The sequence below is a fragment of the Botryllus schlosseri genome, chromosome 3, assembly GCF_051294905.1.
Source record: "Botryllus schlosseri isolate E-star chromosome 3, Bs_hap1, whole genome shotgun sequence".
Classification (NCBI taxonomy): Eukaryota; Metazoa; Chordata; class Ascidiacea; order Stolidobranchia; family Styelidae; genus Botryllus; species Botryllus schlosseri.
This window is the reverse complement of record NC_137238.1, coordinates 26,637,967-26,659,427: the sequence shown is the minus strand read 5'-3', so window position 1 is coordinate 26,659,427 and position 21,461 is coordinate 26,637,967. Positions and strand designations below refer to the sequence as shown.

Genomic DNA, 21,461 nt, shown 5'->3' with positions numbered 1-21,461 from the left:
ATTTGTATTTGAATACCAGATCGTCATAGGCGTCCCCATGTCTGCTATTCTCTTGGCCAACCACCGTATGGTGCAATCCAAGATTGCGCAGCGGGCGATGCCGGATACATGGGTACAGCCAATTCGCGATGGATATTGGTCGCTACAGCAACTTAAATTTGAGGATTGAGTAAAGGGGTCAGAACCCTTAACCATGGATACGCCACAGCCTTGACCTCTCAAATACATGTTTATGCTGCCACGAGAATAATTATTCTGGCCGTTAATAAAATTTACTAACAAGTTGCTGCAATATCTATAAAATTAAGTGCAAAATTAAAATATCTCAAAGAGCAACATCTTATACCCAAAAGAGCCATATATGGCTCGCGAGCCATAGGTTCCCGACGACTGATGTATACAGTGGATGGGCAATGCTTTGCTAGCGTGACGTCGTATTGACGGTCAATGTGTTACACCTCATTTTAAAATCCGCTAGTGGGCGCTAAAGAGTGTCCGAAATTTGCTTCACCAAAATATGGTAACCCTACCCTAGCATCCATCGACGTCTTGTCTTGTCAGTTTTGAGGTCAAAAATTTTTTTCAGGTCAAAAAACTTCGTAATAGTACCATTTTAACATAATGTGCGAAAATGCCTAATTTACATACATGAGGGCTAAATTTTGTTAAAATTTAGTGCATGTCAGTTTGGGATCATAGCAAGATTCGTCTGGCATTTGGTGTCTTTGCAAATCTCTAATTCATAATAGCCCGCAAAACGAAGTATACTTATATTAATAATGTACTTCTTTCAATGCGTGAGGTTATTCCGGGCTCCTCGTCCCCCGTGCCCAGAAAAAAGACCCGATAAAGAATGCAAAAAGAGCAAGAAATAGATTCTAAAAAGACCCAGCGGAGAAAGAAGACGACTGTGACATCGGGCACTAGGTCGAGGTGGATTCCAGTTCAAGAGACCCCAACTGGCTGGCCGTTCGGCACCCCCTATATCTGTTCATTACATCGCATTGTGTGTTTTGTATATCGCATTGTACATTATGTGTGTGTCTTGGGCAGATAAAAATACAAGCTGTCCATTGATTGATTGATTGTCAATATGAAGAAACAAAGCGAGGTTCTAGCACTCTTACCATCACACTCTTTTTCATTGTTACCAAGCTATTTCGGAAGGACAGATAGTTTCAACCAGAAATGTAGAAATGTTCTATAATATTAATTTTTGAGTAATGATGCATAATTTACCCACCCTACTTTTTCATAAGTCAAAATTGAGCTTATAAGTGTCAAAGAAGCCACAATTTACAATTTTTAGGTCAAAATCTTTCATTTTAGGTAACACCTAATCAACCTACTTATAATATATGTTCCAACGTCTGTGATTGGGCTTGATCTGGTGGTGAACTTCTCTACAGCATCGGTGTGATTGCATTTAAAATAAGGTCAGTCATATGCAAAATAGGTTCAGTCACCTCATGCAAAATAAGGTCAGTCGCTGGAAGTATAATAAAGACAATCACAATAATGATAGGGTTGGGGTTTGGGGGTTAGGATCATTAGGATTGGGTCGTTTGGGTTGGGGTTAGCGTCATTAGGGTCGATGTTAGAGTATTTTAATTGGCAGGGCGGTTTGTCCGCGCATAAGCCGAATTTCAAAACAAAATTATTTTATGGCATCAAATTTATCTAATTTCAAATATGTTTCCGATAGTAACCTTGAATCCAACTTTTACTGTTTCATAACAACATTCAAATTTCATATTCAACTATATATCTAGCTAGATCCTAAATCTGAATATGTTTTAACACAGGTCCTCCGTGATCTGTACTTCAAATCCATATTTTCAATCCAACTTTTTTCTCATAATTTTTTTTCCTATAGTACTTTCAATTTTTTATTTTCAATTTTCATATCACCATTGAAATTCCTTTTCTAGATCCTATATCTGAAGATATTCAATATGAGCAGTTCCGATGTGCACAATAAGGACAGTCACACGCAAAATAAGGTCAGTCGCTACATGCAAAATAAGGACAGTTGCAATAATATTAGGGTTGCGAGTGCCGGTCTTTAGGGTTGGGTGTTAGGGTCATTAGGATTGGCGTGCGGGTCATTAGGGTTAGCCTATTTTGGGTGGAGATTAGTATAATTAGGGTTGGGGGTCATGATGGTTCAGGCGAGAGTCATTAGAGTTGGGGCTAGGATCATTGGGTTGGGGTCCTAAAGGTTGACGGGGGTAATTAGGGTGAGATGAGGGTCATTAGGGATGAGTGATACGGTCATTAGGATAGGATTAGAGTTATCAGGGCTGGAAGGTGAGGATATGGTCCTTTGCGCTGGGGGTTAGGGCTTGGGGTCGGATTCAATGGGAATATGGTCTTTATTGTGCGCAGACTGACCTTATTTTGCATACAATCACACCAGCCCCCTCGAACTTTCCTCGTGCTGACGAATGTACCCACCTAGCAATGCAAACGAGCACTTAGCAGGTTATTTCATATAATTCATTGTTTTCTTACTATGTACAATAAATAGTTGGGTGCAACCAAATTGTTATCAAAGCGTTTGATGTCATGAATAATTCGAATACATGTCGAGCGTTTGAATGCAATTTGCAAGGAGCATGGTAACATGATAATGCCGTCTACTTCAAAACCTGCGGCTACGAGTTCAGATGACATAACTTCGAAGCTTGAATATTGCTCAGATGGCGTTTTCTATAGTATGTAGAACACGTCATTTGATTTGATTCGACGTAGGTCATTACACGACCTGACTCATTAGAAGCACCTTGTCGAACCCTGCATACTGCGACAGGAAAGTATTGTATTGATCGGATTACCGTGCACGATATGTTTACCAAAAGTGAATCTTCTTGCCCGGTCATTATGTCGGGCGACAGAGGTATGGCTCGATATTGCACTTCGGATAAATCATATCCTGTGCAGAACAGATATTTGTTGCTTTATTTTATGACGGTGACGGTACACATATAGCATAACTTACTGAAAGCGCTTCTGCTGGATTCACTTCCGATCGTAACATGAATAGCGTAAATACTTCAGTGAATCGATTACAACATGCCGTGAATAAGGATAGATTTACTACTATGTTCCACAGTTCTATGATGCTGAAAAATTGCAATGTTCTACAGTTTTCCAAGTTTGACAGTTTTGATTCCCAAGATTAAGCAATATTATTCTAAAACTGTGAGGTAATTGGTGTATATCTAGTTTATTACGATATCTGCCTTGACTCTATTCTAATAATGAAAATTTAAACGATATTTGTGACAACCTAACAATTTCATGGTGCGCTCAGTGAAATCTGCGCGCATAATTCGTTTGGGTCACCACTATAGAGACAATTACTTGCGGGTCCAAATAACCTTCCACATTAGAAGATAAACTAACTGTAATGGGAATGTTCTTACACTCTCGTGAAGATTTTGAGGCATCGGCGGTACCATACACGCTCTCTACACTGAACGCGATACGGTACTTGAAATAACGAAGGTGGTAGGGTATACGAATATGGGGTTACCATATTTTGTAAATATGAAAAGAGGACTTTTTCAGAATTTTCACACTTTCCAAACCGGAGAAGAATTCTCAAAAAACGGCAAATTTTCTCCACTTTGTGGTCGGTTGACGAAAAAAATGTCAACTTTCCGCCCAGCTCCCGAAATAACCGCCGGAGCGTCACTTCGGTGCTGATTTACGGCATATCAGTCACATTTTGCTATAAATATGACCTAGATTGTCAAAAAACTGGACAAAATCTAATAAAAGAGTACAAAAGTGCGTCCTCCGAGGACACTGTCAAAAAATTCAAAGAAGAGGACAATTCCTCTTAAAAGAGGACGTATGGTAACCCTAACGAATATCCCTTCAAGATCGAGTTTTCGGAAATATTCAAAGGGGGGGGGGGGCTATGAACACCGTCGGGAGACACTTCAATAGAACCGGTTGCATATTTGTGTCTGGTCGATTCATATTGTTCAATAAATAATCGTTGACAAACATCACATTGGTAGCTCTCTAGATATCGGTTTACGTTTGTAATGAGGCCGAAATGTCGACCTTCCAAATGTAAGTAAACAGGTTTCGCTTCATACGTACTGCGTTGGAGTGCGACAGCTTTACCGTCTGTCTTGGTGTACACGAATATGGTCACATTAAACAAGGTCTCGATATCATTCAACATGTCAAGAGACACACCAGTTTCTACGCTGATACCGTAAACCGAGGTAAATTCCTGAGCCATCGATATTTTACCTTTTCCAAGTCAGTGGGCAATGCAGCGAAAAGCATAGAGATTATCATTGTACTTCGTGCTATTTTTTTCGTCGCGCAAATGTCAAGATACATCTTGATTGCGCGAGTCCTCGGGGTATTGTATTACCAACAGAACCAATCAACAAATGATCAGTAGGGTGTACATAAAACTGTACATTATATAGTCAGACAGTTCGGTTGGATATCTTGGAAAATGTTATGCTCGTGTATTTTACGTTGGTATCGTTTGTCTCTTATTTGTCTAGGAATAGTAATTACCGCAAATCATTATTTCCTCGTGTGTAATGCTTGTATTGTGTCATGCTTGTGTTCAGTTCTCTATGGTCTTTCGTTTAACTGTACTCTGGATCGTATCACTGCCTTATAGTTATTCTGCTGATAATATACTGATTTCATATTGCAACCTCGTCGTATAAGTTATTGTTCAAACAAGATCGAGAACATAACAATTGGTGTCAGAAGTCGGAATCATAGTTATTTCTGCGGTGAAGATACAGCATGGATTCAGGTATACTGAAGCATCTCGAGAAGCAGCAAGAAATGATGGCGAAGCAACAAAGGCAGCATCAAAAATCCATGGCAAATCAAAAAGCACAGCCTAAAGAAGAGCTGGAGCAGCAACAGGCGGCACTGCTGGAGCAACAAAATGCTCGGCACAGAGAAGATTTGGATCAACAACGCGCACAGCACAAAGAAGATTTGCCGCAGCAAAAGGTACAACATGAGGAAGTCAGGGCGAAGTTAACGCAAATATCGATTCCCGGAGCGTCAACATCTGAGGTTACAGCTCCCAAGTTTGATTCGTTCATAGAATCAAAGGAGAAACGGGACCAATATCTGCAGAGATTCAACCATCACCTTGCAATTTACGGCATTTCCAACGTATAGGAAAGAAGAACGTGTCTACTTTCATGGGTTGGACCTGAAACGTACTTGCTCCTTCGAAAATTGTTTGGATATGCTGATGTCAGTCCGCAAACCTGCGACGCGTTGACTGAAAGTTGTCCACACACTCCAAGGACTCCATTCATGTGCAACTAGCCAGGTACGAATTTATCAATTGCAAATTGCAATCATAGCGTTGTCACGCGGTGCTGTTCTATTGTTTGTTGTTTCCGCCCGACCTATTGTCACGTCAAGTCAGGGCAATTTTAGTGCTGTAGTCCACATAGTCAACATGTTCTAATCAGATTTTACTAATGCTGAATCGTTGAAACAAAGACTTGTCACGTTTCAATAACAACACAATCAATTGCCTCTGACAACGTTTAAATGGCAAGCGAATGTATTTTTCGCCAGGAAAAACATTCAGCTGATTAAAAGGAATTTGATTAGTAATAATCGAGATCATGATAATTGCCAACTTAAATTTTTCCGGGACCTGACAACGCCACCGAATGAGAGAAACATGTCTCGCGAGCGACATGCTCCAGACACCTTCATGGCATGCTACAAGGAAATACAACGACTAGCAAGCTATAACGAGTGAGAAAGAATTCAAATGAATTACTAGTGTAGAGTATACTGCCACGTCAAGACGATCAAAAGTGTTATTTGCACATCAGAGTTTGCTTCGGCTCTATCAGGGACATTTCCCTGCAATTATGTACAATCAACCGATTTTCGATAAATCATCATTTCGTCAGCAGTTCTTAATCGATTATGTGCCTTTATGAGTTTTGTCGTTGTGATCGGTTGCATGAAGCAATTTCTCCAGTAATTCGATCGAAGTTGGCACTAGGTTCTCACGCTCCCCGGCTGTAATACAAATAAATGAATAAGCTCTTATACTGTGTCGCTTAATGCCGCGAAGGCGTCTGACAAGAGATGTATACGAAGACATCACAGCATTTCCAGTCATGCCAAACAATTTAGTCGGCTACAAAGCCGCAACGAGCAGTCTACATAGCGTGGTATTTTATGGCACGAAAATCGTCCACATTCCATATTTACTAGATTATTCCATATCATACTTGAAAACCGCCATACATCACCAAGATTCGTCCATATAATATTTGATATATTTGTTATACTTCGGAAATGCAACAAAGTGATTAATAAAAACCGGTAGATGCATCATCATTAATTTTGTACCAAAATTTTTTAAAGACACCCCATCCATCAGCTTTACCGATTGATCTGATCACGTGGACTGGGATTAGATTAATATTTTATAGTAATATATGATTTGAAATTACTTTCGCGCGACGCGCTATCAGATACGGATCCCGTTAACTTTTCCTAGCATTTATAGTTGTGAATTTAGAGCATATATAGCAGGCCTGGGCAAAGTGCGGCCCGCAGGCCAAATGCGGCCGGCGAAGCCATTTTGTGCTGCCCGCGAAAGGTTGCTTCGAATTCAAAACATAAAACGTGCTCTTGCATGACTAAAACTGTATTAAATGAACAGGAAATTAGTTTACTTTGAAGCCTGTTCATTAATATGTCACGATTACGCTGCCTACTTAACTCGAATGTGTATTCAAGATTCAAAATATAGGCAATGCGGCAAAGTATGATTAGTCACAAGAATATACTCTTTCCATATAGTTTAGTTCAAATTTTCCTTGTTGACATTGTCACATTACGCATTATACGGTGTGTGTTTCAAGTTGGTACGCGATACGTTTCCAAATCCCTAATTCGTGAAACAAGTCAAACAGTGCTCGCGAGTACTATATGACTTATCATATCTATCACCCATAAAGGATTACCGGGCATGCCCCCTGAAAAAAGAAAGCAGAAAACTGAAATTTTAAGAAAGTTCAGGTTTAGAATTTAGAACACTAAATATCTGTATGCTGAAGTCAGGGTTATACCCGTCGTTTCAGTTATTGCCGAGCATGTCGCAGAAAATAACGATTTTAATTAAAGTCGGGCTTATGACAAAAACTCGAAACAGTCGGTCAAGGGACGGCGAGGTTGAGAAAAACTGTAAGCTTCGCTCAACATAAAGTCTATTAAAGCTGCACATTGCTCGTAATGCAGCGACCAAGAAAATAAGCTTTCTATTCTAGCATATACAACGTTCAGTGGTTCTCGAATTAAGGGCTGTAAAAGCATCAGAAGGGTGGCGCGAAGCCGAAGTTGTATAAAAAAAATTTGCGCTTTGCGCGATATACGCTAGCTTATAGTTATTGCTTCGTTTATTGCTCCAAATTTTATATTTCAGAATTCTCCCAGTACCAAACATAATCTTCCATGTCATCCGTTTGGATTTCTATCATTCTGATTGCAATTTTTGATATTTTGTGATATCGTTATAAGAGGGACACGAAATTGCTCCTATCATAAAGGCAGGCGAGCCTGAAAAAGCTTGAATACCCATACTTTAGAGTGTTAATGGAAGAGCATGAATAGGGGTTGAAAGAGTGTTATAAATGTATCATGTTTAACACTGTTTCGAATCATCACGGCAAATATGTATTTTTTGATTAACAATGTAATTTGTAAATAAAATAAAAATATGCTGGAGAATATAGCTAAAAAACTTCACTAGGGCCGCCAACGTTTTTTCTACTTCTCATTTGGCCCGCAGAAGAATATAATTGCCCACCCCTGATATATAGGATGCCTGTGGGGGTGTTCTGCTGATACAATAAGAGACTTCCAAGCGCAAGGTATATCTCAATATGTCTGTTATCATACAGAACAGCAAATGGGCTTTCCGTGGTTTGAAATTCCCAATAAACAGTTTAACAGGAGTATATGTGTCGTTCAGATCAGCCATGTCGACGGTAGAGTCGATTTTGTTGAATTACATCCTTGTCATTGTCTTGTTCACGAATAAAACAATGTAATGGCCGACTTTTATACTCAACGTTTTTTTTTATTCAACAAAAAATTTGGGACCAATGGGACCGAATCTTGTCACAGTGATTGTCGCGACGCTAATTGCTTTACAGCAGTGGTTCTCGGACTTTTTGAGGCAAACCGCTTGATGATGGTGAAAACCTTTGAGCTATCTTATCATTATATAAAGATAACAAAAGAAAAAAAATATTTTCAATCCCAACCCATAGTTTCATAGCATGAAAGATATTGACCGTTTATGGATTTCTTAAATATGAAATATTGGCTATAGAGTGAGCTTGAGCACCAGTGTTGGGATCACGTCACTACCTTCGAGTCATGAGTCATCTCGAGTCATTACACATTTTGACTCGAGTCAAGTCAAGTCACTCGATTTCTGGAGGTGACTTGTGTCAACTCACAATTCAAGTTATTTAAATAGTATATTCATATTGAAATGAACCCGAATATTTTCGGCTGACACTCGTCAGGGGTAATCGTCAGCAACTAGTAGAGAATTGGGAAGAACATTGTATATCAACAATCGTATCGCAAAATATGACGTCACCAGCATGAAATTTCGAATGAGAGAGCGTTCAATGTACTATTTTTAGGTGGTACACGAACTCCTTTTGTTGACAGAGTTTTGGTTGGTGTATTTTGATAAAAGTTGATTCCAAGGAACACAAATGTCATGTTGCCTTTATGAAGTATGAGGCATGATTACGTCAATGCATTTTGCTAGCTGTCTCAAATACAGATTGAGTGGCTATTGTTTCTAAACAAATGAACGAATATAGAGTTCCACGCAATGCGTCTCTATATCGCTCAAATATGCGTAGTACTGCTAAACTACGTAAGTATTGCACAGCCTCGGTTTATTGTTACCAGCCAAAATACAGAATGGAAATACGAATTGATAAGATGCGATATATTCCCCCTTTGCAAATTGATATGATACAATTCGAGCCTATACCCTAATGGCTCAGGACTATATAAACCAGTGATTCCCAACCGCGGCCCTGCGGGCCGCATGCGGCCCTCAGCTAGCCTTCTTGCGGCCCCCACAACAATATTGAGAAATCGATTCATGAAAAAAAATATATATTTATAAAATACTCTCGCTTGGCTTGAAGTCTTGAGTTTTCAATTAGGATTGCGGGACAGTTGTGAGTAGACTGCTAAGATTGCGTCACTGCTGTTTCAATGCAATGTGCCCTAACTTTCCAGTTGAACGGGCAGTACCTATAGATATAGGTATTGACAGGACCGTAACTGCCGCATCCCAAGCCCCCCAATTGGGGGGAGCGAGCTCGAAGGGGGCCCGAAATTATTTAGTGAATTATCATAAATTATAGAGTATTTTATGAAGTTTTATGCAACTTTTTCAAAGATTTTTCGCGCTGCGCGCGATTTCAAGTTTCCAAGTACCCTAATTATTCGGTACTCTTCGACAAAGATAAAATACGCAAAGATTTATAGAAGAAGGCATATCGGCGTTGGCCATTACCGCACAACGACGCACGAAGACACCCCAAGGTTTTAGGCCATGTAACATGCGACTCCAAGAAGCGTGCCAGAATGATCGGCAGCGAGAAAACCTTGGCCGAAATGGACTGCCCTTACGCTGACCGAAAACTTCGTTATGTATATTCAAAATACATATAGGTATAATTGACCATAGGCGCCCAAATGACTGGCGCCGAATGTTCCTGTCTTGGCAATCTGAACGTCACGAGACAAATAGGCTACCATCCCGCAGGGAAAAATTATATGCAAGTGAAGAACTACCAATTTGAAATCGTGTGCATCTTTTAGTTTAGTATGTTTGGGCGATTCTATATTTCTTGATATAGCAGACTGGAGATCACGAAATAGCAAATAACATAATTTAACGAAGTCGTACCAACGGGTTCGCCCGTCCGAATATCTTTAATTATTATTTACGGGCCCTACAGTTTCCAAGACACCTCACTCAGCTCTACCGGTAAATCTGATTACGTGGGCAGAGAGGAGAAGTAATTGATAGCAATATATATGCAATTGCCGATCTTATAGACCTATTTTATTTTGAATTATCGAAAATTTTCGCGCTCCACGCGGGCTCACTAAACGGGGATCCTGAATTCGTGGCTGAAGCAAACAAAGGCACGGAGGGGGTGGGGTTTATCACCCTATGGGAGCTCAAGACCTAAGTGTTTTGGGGGGGGGGCCTAACGAACTGCTGTTTCGTTCCTGCCAACAGGTATACGCCCGAAGATGTTTAATTATTATTGAGTGGTCTTACCTTTTCAAACATAACTCACTCGGCTCAACCGGTCAATCTGATTACGTGAGCAGAGAGAGGATAAAAATTGATACCAATATAAATGCAATTCCCGATTATATTGACCGATTCAATCATGAATTTTATAAATTTTTCGCGCTTCGCGCGATTAGTCGAGGAAAGCTGCCTAGAATGGACACCCGATTCAGATGATAAATAGCGGTGAGCAGCCATCTAGCCTGATGAGGTTTTGGGGCTTCGAAGTTATGTTTATCACCCTATGGGGGGCCCAAGAGAAACTTTTTTTTTGGGGGGGGGGGGGCTGACGAAGTGCTGTTACGGTGCTTGGTATTGATAGCTAATTTACGGATAGATGTGCAACAAGTGACTCACGATTGAATACGCCGAGATGCGTACTGCTTAGCCGGCAAAAAGCAGGGTAATTTGTAGTCCTATGGCTCGCGACCCAAGCGTCCGAATAATTTGATATGTCGGTGTTTATCGAAAGCAAGCGTCGCACTGATTCCAAAAATATGAATTGAAATCTCGCCAGGGCGATAAAACTACTCCGTAGTCTAGCCAGCAAAGGTTGATTGTTCTGAACAACGGGAGCGCGGCAACACAATGACCAATGGCGTCAAGCGAATGATCGGAACAATGCCAATTTTCATATTTTGGTGACTATTTTGGGTTCCTTTCATTGCCTTGGTATTCGTGCAGCCCCCGCCGTACTCTGAAATTCTCAATTTGGCCCTGCCACCGAAAAAGGTTGGGAACCACTGATATAAACTATATTTGAATACAATTTCAATAAAACAAGAGATTTGGTTAAGGACAATAGAAATAGACATTTTGCTATTAAATTACATTACTATACTAGTTTACGACAACGTAGTTTCCATCATTTCGTTTGCGGTCAATTTATTTGTGAGAGAACAATGGAGGTTAAATAAAACGCATGGTCATAGGATGATTGGTCGCTCTCACGGATTACTGTACACCAGCATTTCGCGAACAGTCCGACCATATGCAAGATACAGTGTTTTTATCGACACCGATTACTTAATGACTTGAAATGGAATCGTGAATTTTGCTGAAACGAATACCTAACCTTAAGCTAAATCAAACCAACGGTGCAGGCCGCACGCCATTCATGCTTGGTAATTCACGGGACAAACAATATTTTTCTCAATGGAACGCAGCAGTTCGGCAAGAGAATAATTCAATTAAATACTTCTGGGCTGCCAAAAAAATGCGCTTATTCAGTATGGAACTCTAGAAAATGAGTCCTAATTGAATATACTCGAAGCGGTTGTAGGATGCTCAATTGAAATCATTGCGTGTTAGATTCACAAGGAATATGATGAGATGAATGAACGGTTTCGTGGTTAGGCCTATGACGTGATATAAGAACGCATAGATTGTAAATGAGATGATGAGGTGCGTGTTTTATTCAAAGACAATGTAGTTTCAACACATACCTATATTTTAATTGTATCGCAATCTTCTGGAGTTTTAAGTAGATGACATCAGTTATAAACTGATACTAATACTGATCGCTATAGCCTACCTATGAATTGAGTAGGCTGTATCGTTATCATTGTATTTATACAAATTTGTAAGTAAAATAGACTACTGAGAGATTCCCGGTAGCCTAGTGGTATCACACTTCAGTGATTGTCGAGTGCACAAAATGACACAAAAACAAGTCTAGTACGTCTGCATGTGGTCAGATATGGCAGGCATACTGCATCGTTTCGTGCATAAAAATAGGTGCAGGGTCCGACCGGGTCTTGATATAAATTCATCATATACTTTCCTTATTTCTATTTCTGGTTGTCAACATGGACTAATATCATGGTTACGGGTTATTCGGTGCCTGTCACCGACGGTTACGCGCTGCATCAGCGTTACATAGACCGCGGATGCATTTTAGGTATCAGCTTGGAAGAAGTCTGAGGCATACTGATTTTTGGAAAAAAATCACTTAGATTGGCTCGCGTAGCTCACTTTTGAACTGGTACGGCACGAATTCAAGTCTTGGCAGGGTCACAATACCAATTTCCAAAAAAAAAATCGCGAGATTTTGCATACAGCCTATCCCCTTCGAAAGGTTTGACGAAAGCGACCTTACTTGGAATCTCCGGCGAGTTCCGCGCTATATAGCAGGCTGATCGTACAGCAGCAATTGATGCCTGTTTCCTCGTCGTTGGGTTGATTGTCGCCAGGTTTGCCGTTGTTGCGTTCGTTATTGCCGGATTGGTCATTATTGAATAAATTATCGTCACCACCTGATTTACGGCAGCAGCAGCATACATGGCGACATAATTTAAGAAAAAGCAGAATGACGATAACCCCGAGCCCAACAACGAGTCCAACATCTTGGGAATTTTGCTTGTGTGATTCATATTCTGCTGAGTAAGGTGCTGAAAAAATCAAACACATTGATATTTCACCGCACTGCAACATTGGGCCTATAATACTTATGAATACCGTTAGGTGGGCATTCTTGTCATTTATAACGACTGCAAACGCTGATACTACTAAATATATATGGTAATGCGGCACATTGATTCGTAGTAAATATGGTCATGAAGACAGCTCATGTGCCGTATATTTTGACACCGTCGCAGTCACACTATTGCAGTTTTGTAAAATTATTGGAATCGTTTGCTGGTAGGATAAAAGTCGTTTGGTGCCTCATCCTGTGCATATGTCAATTCTTCAAAACGATGTATGGGTAGTGAAAGGATTGCAGGCATCAATTTGATATGGGTATGGGTACACTGTATATGTAATATCTTCGACACATTTCATTCAAAGTAGCTTATTTTAGCGTCAGACGCATCAATTCAATAGTTGACATTCAAGTCGCTAATATTCTTATCTAAAAACAAAGATTTTGTTAGCGTGTCATTTAAATTCAGAAAAATATGGCAACCGTGTTCCAACTCTATCGACTTATTCTAGTATTATGTGACCGCAGTTGAGGTGGATATTCTGTAATGGGGTATAGCATGTTCTCTTCCATCTATATTCTACTGAATATAAGTATGAATTTATTCATGGTGAGCGCCGTAACTCAGCACATCACATACACAAATTGATGGATCGACGCTTGAAGGAAGCGCGATTACGAGATACCGGTATATTCCTAATATGGCTTGAGGTAGATTCACTAATATCTTCCTTTGAGCAGATTTGTCCTCCTGTTTGATGGAAACGAAAATGTCCTCTGAAGACGCCTAAATGTCCCTTTTTTGGAGATTTTTCCTCCTTTACAGCTTTGACCGATAGACTAATGGCTAAAATCGCCATTAATGACGCGAAAACTGTAATGCGTACGTTTCAGCCGGTCATTCAATAGTAGGATTGGAAAATTGACCTTTTTTCTTTTATTTCAGTCAACACCACAACGCTATGAGTTGAAAACAAGTTAGTAAAACGGGAAGTCGACACGGAAAGGTCTGCTTTTTTAGTTAGCACCACATTATTTCCGGAACAAATCCTGGTGTCATCGGATTTAGGGTCCGGTGAACTGACTATTTTGATTTTTCAAAAGTGTCGTTCCATCCGGATTCCAAAATAAGGTAACTAGGGATGATGTGGACGTCTAAAGGCTCAGGTTTTCCCCCACGACGAATGCGTCAAGGCTAATGACGCACTACCACTAGAGTAGAAGGAGTACAAAAATCCGCCAACTCATGTACATTTTTTATCGGTTCATAACTGTATTCCATCGGCCAATTACGGTATTTTGCCAATTCCGTTGTTTGTGAATAAAGATGCTGTCCTATAATCCTCAATAAAATGTATAACTATAGTACTGTAAGTTTTTATAGGCTGGTATAGAATTCCTACACTGTAAATTCTGAAGTGTTACTCAACCCGGAAAATTGAACACGAAACGTGATCCAAAAATTGAACGCCTAGAAGTGTTGCGAAGTGTTTAAATTAAAAGTGTTTACGTAAAAAGTGTTCAGCCTCAAAGTGGCTGGTTGACTAGTCACCGGAACGCAGGGCTCGAAATAAAATCAGATTTTATTGATTCATGAATAGATGACGCTTATAATACCCAACCTGGGTGATTAAATACGTGCAAACATTGAAATTTCCAATAGCTGCTGTGACAGGGTTTCATAAATTCAGATCAGCAGTTGAAACCGTTTCCGGAATAGTCCATGAAATCACGAACATCACAAATGATCAAGAGCAAACTCACTACAAATATCATGCAACTCGTTCAATCATGAAAATGAATGCATAGGGAATTAGGGATAGTGATAACAAAATATCATTTAGTATCTTTAACTTTCGTGACAAGGGCATGGAATCAAATTCATTGGTTACGTCCGTTAACGGAAAACATGATCAACACAAATCATTAAAACATATTTATAATTGATCAAATTATGGCTTGTAAATTTCTAATTTTATTGTAAAAAAACAAACAATGAATATATCAGTTTCACTACCACTACCACGATAAACAAGTAACAAAGTATTTTTTTACTCTTAATGAAATTGGGCCTGCTAACCATGCATCAAAAATATTCTTGGGCTTGCATTACAAGGATTTATATCAGGTTAATGCCAATCGCTTTTGTTTAAATAACAAAGAAATCGTTTCTTTGAGTCCATACAAATTTTGCAGATTTACAGAAAAGATTTTGTTGTTATTTGCCAGTCTGCTGCAAAATATGAAATCTGGAAGTCATTAGGGCACTGGTTCATGAACATATTTGGACACGCCCCGTTATGATAGAAAAAAAAATTCACACACCCCTTATCGTCGTATCATGAAATTAAAAAAAGCAACCAGAACGCTAAAAATCCCAACTGATAGTTGGATGGCAGTGACGGTAATAGTTGTTGATGAGAGAATATTCAAATATTAAATTCTGACCATACACAGAGAAATAAGTAGAAGCTGCCATGTGCGAAAAAGATTTTAGTTGACAGCGGGTTCACGCCCCTTCAAATGCTTTCTCCTGTTTGAGAACCACTCCTTCAGGGTATGACAATCCGATGCATAGTAGCTCAAAACGTCAACAATGTTTCTGAATACTTCATTTTCACTGAAGCAGTTTTATATTCTTGGCATCAGCTACAATCCAGGATCGGTCAATCTCTGATTCGTGGCGTGCCATGATGTTTGCTTCTTTTCTACTGGTCGACTCCAAGTTGTGCTCCCTGAAAATGTGATTAAATTCCAAAGTTTTGAATATATCAATGAAAATTCTAAATTTTATGCAGAAATAAATATAAATATTTCACACATGCAGGTTACACAAGCGCAGGAAAGGCGCTCGGGTACATGTGAAATCCTATCACTGAGAAGGACTAAAATTCGCAAAACGACTAATAAAAATATCTTGAATTAGGTCCGCGCTTTTTTCAATTCGGCCATTTTGACATTTACATTGACATTCAGATGAACAGGCCACAGTGAGAATGCAGAACTGTAACTCCGGATGAAATTTATAGCAGAACGTCTATGTACGTCTACGAACGGTCTATGTATATTTGTATGGTCCACAAAACAGAAAGATTACGATACCTGTTTCAATAAGACATGCGCTTGGGTCTTGGATTGTATTTGCTTGTCTCTCAATTTGGCTTGGAGAAGAAGACAGTTGACTTCATCAACCTCGTTTTGCTGAAAATGTAATTGATTGCAAACAAGATCCGAAAATAAATATAGTAGAATCGTTATTCCTATGGGTTTGGATTTCCATTACAATAATTGACCAGACAAAGGACACATTGATTGTCTTTAGTAAAGACTTTGTGACATCTTATCGAAGGTGTTGAATACTTTTCCTTCATTGCAGTAATTGTAATTGTTCTCAATCTTTCAAAATACTTCCTTCCTGATTAAATTTAATTAACGAAATTATTTGGAATTAGCATGGTGTTTGCTTCTTTTCTACTGGTCGACTCCAAGTTGTGCTCCTTGAAAATGTGATTAAATTCCAAAGTTTTGAATATGTCAATGAAAATTCTAAATTTTATGCAGAAATAAATATAAATATTTCACACATGCAGGTTACACAAGCGCAGGAAAGGCGCTCGGGTACATGTGAAATCCTATCACTGAGAAGGACTAAAATTCGCATAACGACTAATAAAAATATCTTGAATTAGGTCCGCGCTTTTTTCAATTCGGCCATTTTGACATTTACATTGACATTCAGACGCACAGGCCACAGTGAGAATGCAGAACTGTAACTCAGGATGAAATTTATAGCACAACGTCTATGTACGTCTATGAACGGTCTATGTATATTTGTATGGTCCACAAAACAGAAAGATTACGATACCTGTTTCAATAAGACATGCGCTTGGGTCTTGGATTGTATTTGCTTGTCTCTCAATTTGGCTTGGAGAAGAAGACAGTTGACTTCATCAACCTCGTTTTGCTGAAAATGTAATTGATTGCAAACAAGATCCGAAAATAAATATAGTAGAATCGTTATTCCTATGGGTTGGGATTTCCATTACAATAATTGACCAGACAAAGGACACATTGATTGTCTTTAGTACAAAAAACTTTGTGACATCTTATCGAAGGTGTTGAATACTTTTCCTTCATTGCAGTAATTGTAATTGTTCTCAATCTTTCAAAATACTTCCTTCCTGATTAAATTTAATTAACGAAATTATTTGGAATTAGCACATGGGAAATGATCTCAATTTGATGTTCCAAGTATAGATCAGTAAGCAGTAGTTTAAATACAAGTTACCCCAGCTCTTTACATTCAACAACACCTCTGTTCAATGTACACAGATCAAGCCTCTCTTCAGCTCATATCGCATATATAGATAGTTATTAAGAAAATTAGGACTGCAAAAACCAGCACATTACATGATCAATGGTGATATATGAAATGAGTAAATAGACTTACATGATCACATGTTTCCATGGGTTCTTGAGGCAAAAGTATTATCGCAAAAGATGACTGCACCGGCACAAAATCCGTCCAGATGACTCCTCACGTCACTATCAACATTGTCTGTTAGCACAGGCACGGTAGAACCAGGGGGTCTCTTCGAAGAGTTGACACCAGTTGGATGAATTTGAAGATCAATCCAAGACTGTTGAAAAGAAAATACTTGTTTCAAAAATTTGCAATACAAGGGAACTATTCAATATTCGAACAGCTTCTTCGAGGTGCAAAACTTCAATATAAAATTGAATAGTATATGCATATTGAAATGAGCCCGAATATTTTCGGCTGAGACTCGTCAGGGGTAATCGTCAGTAACTAGTAGAGAACTCGAAAGAACGTTGTACATCAAAAATCGTATCACAAAATATCACGTCACCGGCATTCAGTATTACGCAGATATCACACTGGATACATTTGTATGTGACAAAAGGGTGTCTTTCATAGAACAAATATTTATTGTAATGGAAAGTTGCATGTGACCGTACCACCAATTTTACTACAGCACGAGTAGCATACTTTCCTGGATTGTTAATCATTTTAGTGGAATTTTACCAGCAAACATTCATAAAAATAACCAAATGCAGCAGAATCAAATTCATTATCTAAGGATATACCAGTTTACTTACGAAATACCGCGATGCTTACCAGTATTTAAAACAACAAATGCATTTCAAGAAGGTGCCAATTGCAATACATACTACCTGCACATTAGGGCATTTTTCATATTCTTTCCATCAGCCGCAACCCAGGCTTGATGAGTCCCTGATTCGTGGCGTGCCATGGCGGATCTTTTTTTTACTGGTCAAATCCAAATGCTGCTCCTAGAAAATACGAAACATTACAAAGGGAAATTGTAAATTTGATGCAGAAGTAAATATAAATATTTCACACAGATAGGTTACAGAAGCGCAGGAGAGGTGCTCAGCCCCCCAGGTTGAGAACCACTGACCTAGCCCATTATAGTTCAGTAAGCAATAGTTAAAGTACAAGTTACACGAGCTCATTACGTTCAACTACATCTCTGTTCAGTGTACACAGTTCAGGGTACACTTTACTGTGCAGTGTACACAGATGAAGCCTTTTTCAGCTCATATCGAATAGCCCGTAAGCTAATCTGTGAGATAGTTCGTGAGAAAAGTAGGACTGCAAAAACCAGCAAATTACATAATCAATGGTGATATATAAAATGAAAAAATAGGCTTACATAATCACATGTATCCATGGGCTCTTGAGACAAAGGTCTGTATCACATAAGATGACTGTGCCGGCACAAAACCCGTAACGAACGACTCCTCACGTCACTGTCAACATTGTCTGATAGCGCAGGCACGGTAGACCCAGGGAGCTCTTTTTAAAGTGTGGACATCAGTTGAACGAATTTGAGGATCAATCCAAGACTATTGAAAAGAAAATATTTGTTGCAAAAATTCGCAATTCAATTGAACTGCTCAGTAATCACGCAGATATCATACTGGATACAGTTTTTTTTTTCTGCAATAAGTTGTGCGTGACAGAAGGGTGTATTTCATAGAATAATTGAGTAATGGAATGGAAAGTTGCACATGACGTTACCACCAATTTTACTCTGGCACAGTTAGTATACTTCCTGGATTGTTAACAATTTTTGTGAAATTTTACCAGCAAACTTTCATAAAAATCTTTTTCACAAAGATAACCGATTGCAACAGAATCAAATTCATTCTCTAAGGATATACCAGTTCACTTACAAAACACCGTGATGCTTACCAGTATTCCATACAGCAAATGCATTTCAAAAAGGTGCCAAGTTCAATACATACTACCTGCAAAATAGAGTTTAGTTCAGTTACCGTATCACAATAAACTCAGAAAAGTCAAATTTGGGGATTGGGCAAAACAAATACTACCCCTTGTGATCCATGGTTTGTTGAAAAGATTGTTTGTTTGGCTGTGCTATTATTGGGGCGATTTTTTGGACCTAAAAATGTAAGATTTTGACTAAAAAATTCAAATTCAGACATATTTTGATGATGAAAAACTTAATTTTGACCCCATGTACTTAAATTAGGTGTTTCTCGCATAGTGTTAGAATTGTATTACCAGAACTTATCTTTATTTCTGGCTGGAGCTGTCTGTTCTTCCGAAGTAATTTGATCTGAAAAAATCTTTTAGCATGAAAATTGACAAATTTATACATGAAAAAGAACTTATTTTATCGAAATCTGGACCCATGAATAATTCTAGTATTAGTTACATCTCGTATTATGGTAGAAATAATTAAAAATTTGTTGTAGTACAACGAAAGATACTTTCCTACATTTTCGGGTAGAAAGTGTCTGTCCTAACTAAGTAGCTTGGCAAGAATGAAGAAAGAACGTTCACCAGCTGCAGTTGTTGGCCGGCAACACTGAAGTTGTGCGTACACTGCACTCTCTCTCTCATTATGACAAAGTTGTCTACATTGCAAGTATTCATCATACGGTTTTTAATAGAAGAACCAATGCCCACGCAGTCTTGCTTCAGTTAGGATAGTGCAATAGGCTACGTTGAGTATTTGTTTCATTTGACAGTTTATGATTCACAATGAGCAGACGATGGTCCGTCTACAACGGTAGGACTATAAAGTAGGCTACAAGATGTAAATTGTAAAATGATAAGTTCACCGACAGTGCAATCATCTATGATACAAACGAAATGCAAGTTGCCAACAAAATTTTGATTCTGTAAAGAATTTTGGCAATTTTTGACCTAACGGTACAATTTTGAAAAAATTCTGACCTATTTTGACATTTCAAAAAAATCGCTTTAGTTAACACCTTACCACTTGGAATAAACAGTAGGCCTACAGTGTAAAACGTGTTGCAGTTGAAAAACAATCAAAACCGTTGCATGACTGTCATACCGGCATTCAATTGCTGACATTGCAGTACTTGTCCACAATGGACCACAATATCGCCTACATAGTGATATTTCAGTGTGGATAGAGAGAACATCCCTTTATCCATATGTCAAAAAAGTTAATTTTATAGCAGCTTCGCATCAGTACCGTAGTACTGGACCTGGTCGCAGCCTGGTATATTATCAGATTCGAAGCTCGATCATCCAGCAATAATATCAGACGAATCATATACTACAAAACATCTAAAGAACATTCATATGAATAAGGGATATGAGTAGCCTGCTAAAACATCTAAAACAAACGACGTTACTGCAATGTCAAAACGAGTTAATTTTATGACTATTCTCACATTACATACATTCAATAACATTTACCGCATCTCCATACCTTACAGTACATGGAATTTATGATCCTTTACGCTATCAGGTAGCAGAAACTGCTTCAATATATCCATTTCGCCAAGTTTTTTCGTGTACCTTACTCTCTGCCTGAAGCCTGACGAACCACCAATTCAAATCCAAACTGAAATCGAGCGCGCTCTACCGTGACGAAGGTTGTGACCCCTCTGCGTCACAGGGAAATATGTATATTTCATTGAAATATTACCCTTAAACTTAGTGTTGGGTCAAGTGAGTAATATTATTTTACATATACCGTGATTTAATGTGATCTCCAAACGTAGCGATGGTTTATGAATGCAAAATTGATGATAAATTACCAAGTATAAATTTTTTGAAAATAAGCCGCAGTGACGAAGTGTTACATGTAAACGGAGAAATACGCAGAAGCGTTGCGACGATAATGGCCCAATGCGTTTATATCCCCAAAAAGTGTGTCTGTACGCAGAAAAAAGTGTTATGAAGTGTTCAATACGACCTTGCGGATTTACAGTGTATTTCAGTGAAATACAAAGGAATTGAATTGGAGGTAACATTTTGCCATCAATTGAATGGTACGGCTCGCATTCCATGGAATAGTATTAATCTAGCCCGTGGACTAAGTATCGCCGGCGTAAAGGCTCGTCATATGTTGTTAAAAGTCGAAAACAACTGCACTATTATTGATTATTGGCTTACGCTATGCAATTACAAGACGTTTTAGACGCAATTTCGTGTTTAACAAGTCTGGGGATTAACATTAGCAAAATTACTTAGTCTGGATGGTGTCTGAATGAAGGTATTTGATTGCATATCCGAAAAGCTCATAATTTCAGGCTTTTGAAAACGACAGATTGAACGCCTTCTTTTCCGGAAATGATTTTGCGTTTTCAAACTGTGGT

At 38.8% G+C, this 21,461-nt stretch overlaps 1 protein-coding gene and 1 long non-coding RNA gene across 4 annotated transcripts in view; both read right to left on the bottom strand.

Annotated features, from left to right (window-relative positions):
- Positions 1–5,560: 5,560 nt before the first annotated feature.
- Positions 5,561–21,461, bottom strand: part of LOC145436239 (uncharacterized) — a 31,360-nt gene continuing 15,459 nt past the window's right edge. Inside the window, exons 10-11 of the mRNA XM_080313600.1 lie at positions 12,486–12,777; positions 5,561–6,051 (exon numbers count right to left, since the gene is read on the bottom strand). Of these exons, the coding sequence (XP_080169726.1) occupies positions 6,039–6,051; positions 12,486–12,777 (305 nt within the window). The 3' untranslated portion in view covers positions 5,561–6,038. The remainder of the gene's footprint in view (positions 6,052–12,485; positions 12,778–21,461) is intronic.
- Positions 14,375–21,020, bottom strand: LOC145436254 (uncharacterized). Of its 3 annotated transcripts, XR_013914230.1 has the most exons (9): positions 20,570–21,020; positions 19,384–19,438; positions 19,051–19,106; positions 18,509–18,701; positions 18,006–18,125; positions 17,260–17,449; positions 16,675–16,773; positions 15,912–16,010; positions 14,375–15,544 (listed from the first exon to the last, which is right to left on the bottom strand). It is a non-coding gene; the product is annotated as an uncharacterized LOC145436254 (long non-coding RNA). The 3 variants fall into 3 exon arrangements; XR_013914229.1 differs by having other exon boundaries at positions 19,384–21,020; XR_013914231.1 differs by lacking the exons at positions 19,384–19,438; positions 20,570–21,020 and having other exon boundaries at positions 18,006–18,119; positions 19,051–19,362.